This window comes from Rhinichthys klamathensis, unplaced genomic scaffold (genome assembly GCF_029890125.1).
Source record: "Rhinichthys klamathensis goyatoka isolate OS25496 unplaced genomic scaffold, OSU_Roscu_1.1 h1tg000094l_1, whole genome shotgun sequence".
In the NCBI taxonomy this organism is placed as follows: Eukaryota; Metazoa; Chordata; class Actinopteri; order Cypriniformes; family Leuciscidae; genus Rhinichthys; species Rhinichthys klamathensis.
The window spans coordinates 1,747,717-1,763,257 of NW_026606633.1; the positions used below are offsets into that span (position 1 = coordinate 1,747,717).

The 15,541-nt window shown below is 37.1% G+C and overlaps 1 protein-coding gene across 4 annotated transcripts in view; it reads left to right on the top strand.

The window, feature by feature from the left end:
* Window positions 1–15,541, top strand: part of nfic (nuclear factor I/C) — a 105,365-nt gene that overhangs the window by 75,038 nt on the left and 14,786 nt on the right. For all 4 annotated transcript variants that reach the window (XM_056252377.1, XM_056252375.1, XM_056252376.1 and 1 more), the window contains exons 3-7: window positions 4,196–4,267; window positions 5,561–5,635; window positions 8,758–8,881; window positions 11,691–11,815; window positions 15,210–15,320. In XM_056252377.1, coding sequence (XP_056108352.1) covers window positions 4,196–4,267; window positions 5,561–5,635; window positions 8,758–8,881; window positions 11,691–11,815; window positions 15,210–15,320 — 507 coding nt within the window. The remainder of the gene's footprint in view (window positions 1–4,195; window positions 4,268–5,560; window positions 5,636–8,757; window positions 8,882–11,690; window positions 11,816–15,209; window positions 15,321–15,541) is intronic.

Genomic DNA, 15,541 nt, shown 5'->3' on the forward strand with positions numbered 1-15,541 from the left:
AGCATTATAAATGTTTTTACTGTCACGTTTGATCAATTTAATGCAACCTTGCTGAATTAATGATTAATTTCTTAAAAAAAATCTTACTGACCCTAAATTTTTTTATGGTAGTGTACACTAATGTATTTTTTTTCTTTTTTTCTGCAGCATAGTTTTTCCACAAAAATTAGAACAAGATGACACAGTAATTTTAGACCCCATGATGACCCCTAATTATCTAGCCTATGACGTATTTTGAGGATTTGGAAAGTGTTGAGTTTCTGTGTGTCGGTGTGCAGGATTTCTAGAGGAACATTCTGAACTCAGCTGCAAACTGTGTTTATTTTCTTCTGGGTCTGAAAGAGTGAAAGTTTGCTCACTCTTCCTGCCATGACTAACTGCGTAATATCTCATGTTGTTATTTAGCTGTTAGTCACTCTAATGGCTGAGGCAGTGCACAGGAATGTCTTTCACGTAAGGTCACTTCCACAGCTCAAACTTTCTCTCTGACTTTTGCTCTCTGCCCACTCCAACTTTCTAAATCTTCAGAGTCTCTGCCAACCATTTAGCAGCGGCCATTTGCCTTTCTGTCTCTCTGTCTGTCTCCCTCTCGCTCTCTCTTCTGCCCTGAGCGGAGTGAGTTGGCACATAGGCAAGCTGGCACTCTTCAGTACTGTTACTTAAACTTTGTTCTTGCTTGAGACAAAGAGGGAGGCATAGAATGAGTGTGAGAGATAGAGAGAGGGAGTGAAAGCAGAAAGAGAAATCTAAAATGGCTGCCAACGACAAACCTCCTCTCTGCTCATGAAATGTCTGCCAAAAAGAAAAAAAAACCTTAAATGGCTGTGTTGATGACTGATTCCTGGCTTGAAACGTAGCTTGCATGAAAAGAAATAGCTACAACTTTCACTAGAAGCAACCTCACTTTTACTGCAGTGACAGTTTTAGTATGGAAAACACATACAAGGACAAAAAGTTCTTAAGCTAGAGGCCATTAAATCATCAAGATGCTAAAGATATTACACAAAGAAGTCAGAAGCTAGAGGCAAAAATGATTTTTGATTTTGTTGAAGGAAAAGGAAGCAGTCCACTTGATAGGTCAGAATATTTCTTGGGTTACTAATCGACTAGACTAACGTGTCCAGATTACACTTTGGATTGTAGTCCAACTAAGGAAAGCTACTATTGCGTTTCCGAATTTGAAAAATGGCTTTACAAAATGGCGTGTTTGAGAGAAAATGGATGTTGTTCAAGCACATTTTATTGCATCACATTTTCTACCTGCATTTCTACTTTTTTGTTCGCATAAACATTTCTTTTATTTATGTTGTGAATGTCACCTGCGTTTCCCCCCTTAGATTTGTGTGGAAACTAGGTTTTTTAATTGGATTAGGTTTTGTTTTGACATTATTGTTCCACTTTTTGAGAAATCTACTTACAAAATGGAAAACATTTAGTCCATGGACCACAAAGAAAATGGCCGTTGTTCAAGCTAATAGTTTTGCATCATACTTTCCATTTGCATTTCAATTTTTTCTTCTTGGACTTATGTTGGAAATTAAATGAGGAGCTCTCATTTGGGTACAGTACTTCCACTCTTATTTACATTTTATGTTTTGGTGTCTTCAGTCTTCACGGGCCTTTTTGGACACCGAGATGTGTCAGAGCCTCTCGGTGCCAGTATCTCCCTCAAACTGACACTTTTATTTGTCCTTCCCTCCAATTCTCCTTGCCAGTGATTCTGTCTGAGGGCTGCCTGCCTAGAAACCGCCACAGCTTTTGGCAGGAGCGTATAGGACTCTGAAGACAGTCATGGAGGAGAAAAGCAGAGAGAGAGAACTGGAGCATGTCCCTCTTTGTAGCTGGCAGCGCTAATCATCCTGGCCTGCGAAGAATCGCAGCGATGACAGACATGTTTGTTTATGTTTTTGTGTTGGGTTATTTTAAATTTTTTATTTGTCGCACTTTTAAACATTGCTCGTCTCCTCTGGAACAAACTTCAGACCTCTCAGCATCCATCTGTCTCCTACTGTTTAAGGCCTCTCCAATTCTTCATAATCAAAACATTGAGTATTATGGCCCGGGTCCAACCTCTTCCTTTGGAATGTCATTGAACTTTTGAAGATTTGTAGTGTTTATAATTCTTTTTTTTTCTTTCCCAGAGCATGTGTATTTTACTTACAACAACATCATTAGGCTGCACTTTGCACATATATTTTAAGAAAACATTTCATATTTTGTGGCAGGGGGAAATTACGCTGGAATAATTATCTGAGAGGGCGGATTGAAGACTAGTCTTAAAGTGATTTTAAAGTCAACATAAAATCCAAATTGACCATATTTATTTTCATAATGCACATTCCTGGTCTTATTGTGATTTATTCAGGGGTGGTGTGTCTTATTTCAAAGGCAAAAAATACTTTGTCTTCGCAATTTTTAATCATTATGTAATGACTTTCTCTTCCTCTGAAATTACTTTTCTTTTCTAGTGACATCACCTAGGTCATTTGGGCTATTGGGTAATGTTAATCAATAGCCAAATTTAGCCAAACCGCTTTCACCCTGGTTCCATTTTGGTATGTAACGCCCACTTCTTATAATCCAATCCTACCTTGCATTTTGTTTAGCTAAATATCCTGTTTGGAATTATGCCACATTATGAAAGTGAAATTGGTTGCAAACACAAATTCACATTGACTTTTATTGGATTACCTATTTAAAAACAGATAAAAAAAAAGAAGATATTTGCCCCGTAACCGCTGTTGTGTTGCTGCTGCCTGTGTGTTTTCATGGGTCTTGAGCAGTAGTTTGCGGTCGGCCTCCAAGTCCTGCAGGCCACAAAGAGTGTGATAGTCGTAATGAAGCGTTGCATTCAGACGTGTGCAGCCGGTCGGACTCTCCTCGACTTTGAACTGGCAGTGGCGTGTGGCCCATCTGATAGGGAGCACTCTTATTTATTTATCCAGCTTGAGCTTTTTTACTGGCTTTTCTTTGAACGCCTGCCAGAGTCCTTGCGGTAACCCCTCCATTCTTTCATTCCCTATTCAGAAAATCCTCCGCTGCTTCTTGACTCAAATTCGTTTTATGTGTTTATCTGTGTTTTCCCCTCACATCCGTGTGGCAAAGAGCTGGAACGCTCACAAATGGGAAGGTTTTATGGTTGGATTAGGTTGTTTTGTCATTATTGTGTTGCTTCAATGAGTTTACACTTTGGCAATACAATCCCCATGCTCTGCCAGTGAAGAGGGTTCAACGAGATTACGCTCGGCCTTGCCAAACAAGTTGAAAAGAAAGAGAATATTTGAATGGTTTTGGAGCACTTTGATACGGTGTGTTTCTCATTTACAAGGCTTATGAGCCATTTGGCCGAGACTCAGTTTGTCGTGGTATCAGAGCGCTTGGCTGTTTGAGTGATTTATATAAAACATACAGAGTGTTCACTTTCTCTGCTGTTTATACAGAAACATGTTCTTATGTTGGATTACCAAAGCTATCGCTGACATGATCAACCACCATATGCCAACATGTCAGAGGTTTTTGTTCATTGATCATACACTTGCATTTGGGAAGAACTCAAGACTCTTTCTATACTCTAATCCTGCTGCAGTCTACAGCATCACATTCAACTGTTTATTATTTGTATGTTTTGTATTCATATTCTACTGACCTATTTGTGCCAGTAATTCAGATTTTTACTTACCCTGCCAAGATGTCAAAAAGGTACATTTTAAAATATATTGTTATGTGGCAGAAAAATATAAGATCTATATTCTGTTTCTTATTTTTATATAAAAATACTAAAGCAGGGACAAAAATATATATTTACTGTAAATTTGTAAAACATTTGTATTCAAATAATGCAGGTTTTGTAATACTATTTTAAAATGTACAGTTTATTTTCCATCAAAATATATATGTACAACATATCAGCATTTACAGCCTATCACTATCATGTTACTTTTAGATAAAAATTGATGCCAGTCACTTGACCGACAATATTTTCGATATATTTTTTAAATATAAATTAGACCAACTCATTCACTATCACTGTTCAGTTCATCACAGAAAACCAAATGTTGAAGATTGCAAATGAGGATTATTGTACAGTAAGCTGAACCTTGACCTCAACTCTTCAGACCCCTTCGCCTTTATATATCTATTGATAGAATCTGTTTAGTAGGGGACTAATATCTTTCTATCTCTTGTTCTTTCTCAGAGGCTGAACAGAGCAGCAGTCCTCGTACAGGCATTGGTTCAGATCAGGAGGACAGTCGAGCAGCCACCATGGGTAAGAGAGGGCATGTACACACACACACATTCACACAACTTGCAGTATACTGTGTGCTGCAGCATACAGTGCGGTGCAGTCCTGTAAGCGTCCTCTCCTGCACTATACAAACATCCTGTTTATACAACGCAACCTACATGCACTGCTTCAAACCCATAGCCACACACTCAACCTCTCTCTCTATCTATCTCTGCCCAGTTCGTCACACTCCTACCCACATTCCCCCGTTTCAACAGAACTAGTCTGAAAGGCCAGCAGTTTATTCTGCGTTACATGGTGGATACAAATCTAGCTCTTTTTAGGGTAATGCTAGATAGGTTAGGATTAGGAATGGTATGCGATTGAGATCAGGTCGGTGATTTCGCACATTCAGACCTGCTCATAATCTTGTGGTATTATTATTGGACTGATGGGATGGATGAGGTACTTGTCCATTGGCAACTCTTTAAAATAAGTTAGTCAATCGATTTCAGAATTTAATTGAGTTAAATATGATATTGCATACTGATTAATTTGTGGTTGTTGTAATGTGATTGTTATAATAATATACATTACTGTTCAAAAGGTTGTAGTCAGTAAGATATTCCGTGAAAGAAATTAATGCTTTTATTCAGAAAAAAAATGCATTAAACTGTTTAAAAATGACAATAAAGAAGAAAGACTTTTGCAGATTTCTGCTTCAAATAAATGCTGTTCTTTTGAAAATTCTATTCATCAAAGAATCCTGAAAAACAACTATTTTAGTCTCCGCTACTGTTTTCAACATTGATAATAATAGCAAATGTTTCTTGAGCACCAAATCAGCATATTAGAATTATTTCATTCAACATTTATTTTAAATTGTGATAATATTTCAGAATATTATTGTTTTTATAATTTGATCAAATAAACGCAGCTTTGTTGACCATGAGAGACTTCTTTTTAAAAACATTTCACAGACCCTAAACTTTTGAACGGTGGTGTATGTTTTTATGCATTTCTAAATTCTGTATTAATCGCATATATCAATATTTGCTGAGAACCCCACCCCCCACCCCCAAATAAGAACTTTAGCTGAGTAAAACATTGTATCTAAAATTTGCTTTTGTCCATAATTGACTACAACCAGTGTTTACTGGCTGAACAGACTCTGCTTATGTAAAACATTGACATTCATTCATTTAGATGCTTTTATCCAGAGTGACTTAGAAATGAAAACTAAATTGAATCTCTTTGTGCTTGAGATGCCGGTGATATCCTTGTGTTGGAAAGCACTCCGCCATCATTTATTCCATGTTTTCTTTTGTTTAACAGATGCCCCAGAGTTTCAAGAGAGCTTCATAACTTCAGGCGTCTTCAGTGTAACAGAACTGGTGCAAGTATCAAGAAGTGAGATGCTTTTGTATTTTATAGAATGCACTAAAAGGGATAGTTCACCCAGAAATGAGAATTGTCATAATTTTCTCACCATTTACTGTATGTCATACAGGTTTTAGGATATTTTTTCTTTTTTTAGAATTATCTTTGAGAGTCTAATCCATTTCAGTAAATCAGTTTGTTCGAGTTTCTTGTCTTTTTTCTTGTCTTCACATCTCAACTGTCCCTTTCTACCTCCCACACAGCTCATGTTTACATATTACACAAAATCGTCAATTTCACAGCCGTTTCATGTCCGGTTTGACAGTTCCTCATTAGAAGGGAAGGAATCCCGCCAGTCTGTCTAACGTAATTGATTGTGTTTAGCTGAAATTATTTTCTTTTTCCCAGATGGCTTCCTATTGTCTGGTAGTCAGATAAGCAAGGTCATTGTGTATTGCTCCTCACACCTGTGTGCAATCACAGTGTTTTACAAGTTATATACAAACTCATAGATTGTGAATGCATGTTAAGGGCCAGAGAATAATTCAATGTCTTATTTTGCATAATGCAGTTTTATCAGCGTTAACCAACATGCTTAAACCAGGTCTGATTTACTCCTACACCATATTTGATTTTCATATGCTGTAGGTCACAGTCATACCTGCTGGAACAACAAGCCCATTGTTCCCACATTATATTTACATACAACACATTCAAACATAACTAAACACACATAATACAGCCTGCCCATTAAGCTTGAGCTATTACTGTGCAATTGAACATACACAGAGTAATGGAATGATATTAAGAAAGAGTTTAGCTCAGGTAAGAGCAGACATGCAGTGGCACAGATTCATAAGCCTCGCGTTGATTTAGACATCAATGTGTGAGATTACACCCACCTAACGCAAGCATTTAACAACTCATGCTGCAAAACTCTGGTTTACTGTACACTAGATAACAATCACCAGTGCTAAACATATCAATAAAGAGTCACGGCTCATCCTCAAATATTCCTTTATGTGATGGTGGTGAGGGATTTATCAGGATGTGCACTACAGTATTTATCTTCTAATGCATAAGTACTGTAGCATTACTTTGAAATGTACCATGGTACTGATTGATTACTATTTTCATTTGCCACAATATTTTATGTTACCCCTGTCAGTGTTGAGTGGCTGTAGTAAGTAACACACGACGAAGGAGATAAGTAACAAACACAGTCATTATAAAATCCACACGGAACACTCAGGAGATCGCAGGATAAAAACATAAACAACCACGTTAACATAGACGATACCAGACAAATGAACTGAGGACACTCAGGGCTTAAATACATTGGGGGAGTAATCAAGAAATGATGTAACTGGTGTGTAGAACTAATTAACAACCAAGGAAACTAACTTGGGAACACAGGGAAAACAGAACCAAAACACAATGGCCCTCATTTACGAAACGAACGTCTGAGAGAAATTTGGGCGTACGGTCATTTCCACGCAAAAACTTGGCATTTATTAATATGGACATGAGCGGTGGCTACGATCAAATCTCATTGTCAGGTTTCAGCTTGTGTTTGAAAGTTTTTGAGTTAGTGTAAACTTGCATGCAACAGCAAATCTGGTGAAGAATTGTTATGAGAGCATTTTGTTCCTTTAGATTATTTTCCTGACCGACAACCAGCGCTTTTTAACTGATCATTATCCATTAAACTATGTTATTGGCCCATTAAAAATACCGGTAGGCTCCTTCTTAGAGATTACTTCATCTTCTTTGCCAGGTTACTTTTCTCCATTTCGTAAACTCTAGGGGCAAGGCTTCTAAACCGTGAAATTTTAAGGGCGTGATATTTAAATGATGATTGTTTTGAGCCGCCACATTTATCAACGTACGATCATTCGTACGATGGGATTGGAAGCATACAAATGTTTCATGTATCACACGTGAACAGTGACGTAAAATGATTTCTACGCTCGTTTCTATGTTAGATTGATAGATTGGCAGAATATGCATGTTACAACCACTATTTCAAAACACACAATGGTATAACAATGATGCAAGTCCAAATCACATGATATTATAGTGATACCATGTCCAAAATGGTAAATGGTATCATGGCAGTACCATGGTACCTTTTTTAGTTATTGTTATAAGTACACTACCATTCAAAAGAAGAAATTAATACTTTTATTTAGCAAGGATGCATTAAATTGATCAATAGTGACAATAAATGCATTTATAACATTACAAAAGCCTAAATAAATGCTGTTCTTTTGACATTTCTATTCATCAAAGAATCCTGAATTTTTTTAGCAAATATACACAAATATTTTAAGCAGCACAACTGTTTTCAACATTGAAATAATCAACGCTATTTCACAACCAATTCGTACGAGTGAGTAAAAGGTGGCTAGTTCGTATGAATTCATACGACCTCACACGAGTTGTCTAAACCCCAGTGATAGGTAGGTTTAGGGTCAGGGGTAGGTCATTCATACGAATTGGGAAACTCATAAAATATGTACGATTTAGCAAAAATCATACTAATTCGTACGAATTAGCCACCTCATAAAGTTCGTACAAATTGCCGTGAGATCGGGTTGAAATAATTGGTGTATTCAATTCGAAGCAGCGCTGTGCAGACCGATTGGTGTATGACATCAAAGTAACACAAGAGCAATTAGAGAGCAGACCGCTCTGTATGCTTTCGAATCACTTTCGCAGTACTTTGATGTCATACACAGATCGGTCTGCGCAGCCCCGCTTCAAGATGAACACACACCTAATGTTTCTCGAGCTCCAATCCACATGATTAGAAGGATCATGTGACACTTCAGATTAGAGTAATGGCTGCTGAAAATTATTTAAAAAAATTAATAATTATAATATATTGCTGTTTTTACTGTTTTTGATCAAACAAACGCAGCCCCATGCAGCATAAGACACTTTCAGTAACATTAAGAAATACCAGGAGCCCAAAACTTTTGAATGGTAGTACATGTTTGTTTCTTTATACAAATATGTAATATATAAATATTTATATAAATAAATATATTAAATGGTTCTGCAGCCAGTAAATCTTTTTATATGTTTATATTTTTGTTTACAAGTAAATGCTTATAGTAACCTCTGTATGTCTCCGTATGTGTGTGCAGCACCGGTGGTGACGGGCACGGGGCCAAACTTCTCTCTCGGAGAGCTGCAGGGGCATCTTGCTTATGACCTGAACCCTTCGGGGGTGGGAATGAGGAGAACCCTGCCCAGCACCTCCTCTAGTGGGTCAGTACTCGTGTCTCCACCACACATCTGCCTGCAGTGGGCAGAAATCCTCTTGTCAGAGGCACTCTGTCCTTGAGCTACTTTTGACTGGTGATCCAATTTATGTTTGTGTGTGAATTTATATGGTTTGAAAAAATAACATAAAATAAAGACAGAAATGAAGCCACATCTTTTTATCGCAATGCAAAATTGGCTCACATTAAAATAAGGATTCCATCTATGTCTAGCTTTGAAGTCATGAACATCCTCTGATTCAGTTCAGTGGTTCAGTCTGATGTTAATTAAAGGGTTAGTTTACCCAAAAATGAAAATTATGTCAGTAATATTCACCCTCATGTTGTTCCAACCCCGTAAGACTTTCGTTCATCTTCGGAACACAAATTAAGATATTTTTGATGAAATCTGAGAGCTGGCTCACTCCTTCATAGGCTGCAAGGTAATTGATTTCTGCTAGCCCAGAAAAGTTGGTAAAGACATCGTTAAAATAGTCCGAGTGACTACAGTGCCTCAACCTTAAGTTTATCAAGCGACGAGAATACATTTTGTGTGTAAAAAACCCCTAAAATAACGACTTTATTCAACCATCTCTTCTCTTCCATGTCATTCTCCTAAGCTGTTGACGTAGTGTAACAGCGCAGCGCTTCTGGGTTGTACGTCAGAACGTAGGCTCTCTATTGGCTGACGCTGGTCATGTGTGTGATGCTGCGTGTGATGCTGGCCAATAGTGAGCCTACGTTCTACTACGTGAACTCACTCAGAAGAAAATGAATAGTTGAATAAAGTCGTTACTTTTGTTTTTGTTTTTGCGCACAAAAAGTATTCTCATTGCTTGATAAACTTAAGGTTGAGCCACTGTAGTCACTTGGACTATTTTAACGATGTCTTTACCAACTTTTCTGGGCTGGCAGAAATCAATTACCTTACAGCCTATGGAGGAGTGAGCCAGCTCTCAGATTTCATCAAAAATATCTTAATTTGTGTTCCGAAGATGAACGAAGGTCTTATGGAGTTGGAACAACATGAGGGTGAATATTACTAATTACTGAAATAATTTTCATTTTTGGGTGAACTAACCCTTTAAGGAGTAAACCAGCTTTACCAGATAGTTTTGTCCACATTTGTTGTTCTATTGTTCTTTTCAACATCTGATTCATAATTGTCCATAAGTGATGACATTTGACCCTTTGATCGTGATTCTAAATGACTGTCCTTTTAATATGTCTTTGTTTTTTATTTATAAAATCTAAAGTCTATAAAATCTTTATTTATGAATCTAACACTTCAGGCATTATTTATGTATGTGTTGTAGTTACCCTTTTTTATAACTGAATATGTATCTGACCACTGTAATGGACATCTTACATTAATGGGTGATATATTTGTTTATTGGGCATTTCAATGGAAATTCAATTCGATTCCATTCACATTTATTTGTATAGTGCTTTTCACAATACATATTCAGAGCCGCTTTACAGAAAATGCATGTGTCTACATTACAACTTTGAGTGATCTTTTATCAGAGGTGACTTTGTCCAGGGAATGTCAATATTTCAGAAATCTACAGTTCTAAGATGATACAAATCATGCAGTTAGCTAACATTGTATTAATTTTAGGATGAAACAATGAGCGCATTAAGTAATTATTACAAGTTGTGAAAATAATGATTACAATATATTAATTCCATTCAACTTAAAGACTGCATCAAATACGGTGCAACTTTCACAAAGATATTTTAATTTATTATGAATGAATGAATGAATGAGGCATTTATATAGTGTTTATTTTCAAATATTCATTTAAATATATGATTAAATATGTAAATATGAATACTTTTAATTTGATCAAAAAATATTATTTTAATTTGTTATTTATTAATTATAGTATTTTATTTAATAAGTTCATGACAATAGTTGTTGGTTAGTGGCTAAAAAAGGCATATCATTTATATTTTTATGTAAAATTTTACTGTGATTATGTCGTCATTGTGAAGTACATTTGTGCCTTTGTTATTTCATAACTCATTAATCAAAAGGTTCATTTTTATATAACTATCCCAACAGCGGCTACAATGCAGATGTTTGTACGCCGGCTGTTGTTTTTGAGTTTTGTCGTCCTCTGTGTTGCTATAAATTCAACAGCCTGCAGCAGTTGCTTATTGGTCCCAACCAGAATTTGTTTGGCCTATTTATCTGAACCAGGCTGAAACTGTGGAGCATGTGAGATTTCGGGGCGGTTAAACAAGGCTTAGAGAGTTTTAAATGTACCTGTCAGAATCTCGCCATGAGATTAATGTTGGCTGTCAACTATTGCTATATTGGCTGAATTAGACAGAGGAAGCCCGAGGCATTTTGAGCTCAAGACACCAGTACACCATCGTGACAATAAGATTTGTCATGTGTGCATCACGGCAAAAACCACCTCGGGCGATACACAAAGCTGAATAAAAACATCACAAAACTACATGCTTACATGCACCTGGGAAAGATGAGTGAGTGTGAAAGGAACATGGCCCCTCACTCAGGTCTGCTGAGGGCAGTTTATTTGATTTATCTGCTTTTGTGGTTAGCTCAAGCCTCGGTCCTGATTAATGCGCTTATTTTCCATTAAACGCACTGCAAAGCTAAAACAAAAGGTGAATGTTGGCAATCTGCTCAATGTAGTCAAGTGCCTGGGAAAAGTAGGTCCGAGGGACATGCACAAAGCAGGGCCAGACAGTTTGGGAGAGCATATGTGTCTGAAGGTTCGGCTAAACAATGCTTTGATCCATCATTCATTTTCTCTTCTCTTTCTCCTTTTTGTCTCACACAGAAGTAAGAGACACAAGTCAGGATCCATGGAGGATGATATAGACACCAGCCCAGGGGGCGAGTACTACACCTCTCCCAACTCCCCCGCCAGCAGTTCACGCAACTGGCCAGAGGAGATGGAAGGAGGTTAGTCTTGTGTTTGATCTTACAATTAAGATTAAGATTTTCATCTATTTTACTTCGGCTTTTTTTCAATTAACGAGAACAATTTTTACATTTTTAACACTTGGGTTTTAGTTGTACCATTGTCATTTCATTTTGAACTCCAAAGTATTAAAAACGATTTTGTTGCTATGATGAAGTGCTGCTGACTGAAATGATGTGATCTAGTCGACACAGATCCAAAGCAATGAATAGTGGTAGAACTAACCGATTTGTCGAGATTTTCATCTCCATAAGACGCCCATTCAGATAGTGAATGACAAACAGATCAGGTTTTCAACTGCAGTAGAGGAAGTCTGAAATCACAAGCTTAGGCTGGACTTGGATTTGAATTTCCTTAACGTAGTGCCAAATCCTAATTAATTCATGAACTCTCATTTTTTTGTGAAAGTCTGCAGAAAGCAGCACTGCACTCTGTTCTGTCCCTTGGAGCAGAATTGTTCCGAACTCAGTATTTGCTGTCTTTTCATACTGAGAGAGATCTACTGTATCACTGTAGTCAATCATTTGACCTTTGACCCTTCGATTGTCTACTCTGCAAATATAATCTTTTCGTTATACTTTTGATTCCTTGGGATCTTCGTGAAGCACTTCTAGGTAAATGGCTTATGAATAGAATAACTGGGTTGGCTGGTTTACTGCCATGCTCATAATGCTATTTTGTGGTTTTCATTTCTGTTTTTGAGGATTTTCAATTTATGTAGCAGCACTGTAAATTGGGACTAGCTTATGTGTGACAGTGCATATCAGATTCACACTTGATGCGAAATCATAACTAATAAATGATATGTGTGTGAAGGATCACTGCCTTTGATGCTGTGAATAGCTGAGGGGTTTTGACAGCCATCAACGCACCGTAAAGACCCTTAAAAATCATATAAAACCATTTTAGACAGCTATTTTTCTGCTGATGCAGCTCGACTAATTTCAGATAAAGTAAGGCAAGCAGTAGATATAGATACCATACTGTAATCCACCTCTGGGTTTATGTAAGGGGAAGTTTCAATGAGCAATCTATGTTGGGGGAGTTCAGTTTGTGGGAGCATACAAGAATATGTGCGGTTCATAGGTGCACATGTAATCTTAATGCTGTTTTTAGTGAAATATATTTGATGTTGTGTGACCTTGCTGAGTCTGCTTTTAATACTATGTAAAATTGGTTCAATGAAAGACTGTTCTAAAACCTAGCGATCTCCCAATTGAAGGAGCATTTTAAGGCAACACTCTATAGGCTGTTTATCTGAATTATTTTGCTTTATAATATATCTTGTTTTTGGCCAAATTCTCAGGCTTGTATCCTTTGCAAAAAATGTAATCTCATAATGAATTGTGAAGAGCTCAGAATTTTTTTTAATTTAAGATCACAGATTATTATAAATATAATGTTATATAAGTTTAAGATTGGTAAGTTTTTAAGAGTCTTGTATGCTCAGCATATATTTAAAAAAATATTTATTTAGTGGTTTATTCCTGTGATGGCAAAGCTGATTTTTTAGAAGCGGTCTTCAGTCACATGACCCTTAGTGCTCAAGAAACATTATTATTATCAATGATGAAGTTGTTCTGTTTAATATATTTTTTTTCTGGAAACTTTTTGATCCACTTTTGTGGATTCATAGGAACAGCATTTATTTGAAATAGAATTTTCTTGAAACATTGTAAATGTGTTTACTGTCACTTTTGGTCAATTTAATGCATCCTTGCTAAAAAAAGAAAATTCTTTCAAAAATCATAATGACCCCAAACTTTTGAATTGTAGTGAATATATAAAATAACATATATTAATATTAATACCATTTAATTTGTTAAAGCATAATATATTATAATAATAAAGCATAATATATTTAATTAGATGTTGAAAGATATTTTGTTTAAAAACTGTTTAATGTAATTAACATTCTTTTACCCAGTATTTGATCTATTTTTGTTTATTGAATATTGTTCCATTAGCTTAGCAACATTCTAATGATAATGAGGTTTGATGATGGTTAGGATGCTGTGTTCTGTAGGAAGTTGGTAAGGCAGCTCACTACGTTTTGGAAATGATGAAAAATGCCCTAAAGAAAAAGAAAAAACATTTTTTAATTAATTTGCGTGCATTGACATACAGTATCTCCAGATCAGCCTAAATCCTTCAGAGTTTATTGTGAGATTAGAAAGGTGCTGAGTTGGCATTTCAGGCCTTGCATAACATCTGACTTCTGTCACACCCTTGTGAATATCCATTAACCCTCCATGCAAAACTGTTGTTTAAGATCTCAGGAGACCTGCTTCACCCCTCCCCATTGATCTATAACCAGCAGGCATCTGAAATCCATCACTGTGTATGAAGTAGTATCACTGTTCTCATATCAGGCTCTATGGCAAATCCCATCAACGTACACACAGCTGAACCCCCTGTGGTGGCCCGACCCTGCCCACCTAACTTCCTGTCTAGACAATCCTAATGAGTTTCTCTTTAACAATCCTCCATCTGATTGCTCTGTGCTCTGGCTCTATGCTCACCTTTACAGGTATTTATGGATTGAGACCTGGAGGTTAAAATGTGGCGTCTGTATCCATTTATGATTTGTTTGCCTAATGGTATAGTTCACTTACAAATTAAAATTCTGTCATCATTTACTCACCCTCATGTCATTCCAAACCTGTATGACTTTTTCTCTTCTGTGGAACATTACAAATTTTTTTTGAAGAGCGTAGGGACTCCATTGACTTTCAGTAAAGAGATTTTTTAAATCTTCTTTTGTGTTCTCCTGAAGAAAGTAAGTCAAACAGGTTTGAAACAACATCAGGGTGAGCAAATATAAATGACATCCTATAACTACAAACAATATGAAAGAACATTGAATGAAGATCTTCACATATCCTTCTTTGAAAACAAAGCAACTTCTGGGAAATTAAGAAGTGATTTATTAGGAAAATCTTCCATGTAGAGAAGGTTCTAAATAGATCACTCTGGAAACATCCATATGGAGACTGTATCATTGCATTGACCTTAAATAACCAGTGCAGATCATCAGCTACTATTTTCCCATAATCCCACTGGTCTGGCCGCAAGAAGAGAGTGCGCTCTCTGCATTGCACCGCAGCACTGTCAAAACTCCCGGTTCTCTCATCACACTGCGCCACCTTGTGGTCAGTTGTTGTGACTGGAAGCATCTGCTGTGACCTGACAGAAGCATCGAGAGTGACCACGCAGTGCTCGTTAATTAGCTGACGAAGCTTTCCTTTAGACTCAGAAAAGTTTGTCCTTGTATAGAACAATGGAGCTGAATTTGCAGTATTCTGTATGCGTGAAGCACGTGCTTTCCTCCCCCTCCTCCATCTCTCTCTACTTTTCTCTCTTTTTTTCACACAGGAATCTCCCCTACAGTTAAGAAGACAGAGATGGATAGTCCATCTCCTCAAGAGAGCTCTCCACGCCTCGGCTTCACACAGCACCACAGACCTGTCATTGCAGTGCACAGCGGTGAGGGGACAACACACACACACGTGCATATATGTCTGTCTGTTCTGTCATCACTGTCGACGCTCCACACACAGCAAATGGCTAGTTGGGAGAAACAAATGTACAGTTTCTACTCTTGTGTTAAGTTATCCAAACTGTCTCTGCTAATATAATCATATCATGTACAACCTGCTTTATGTGGCCCTAGTAAAAGTCAACATGAATTGCCATCCGCTACCTAT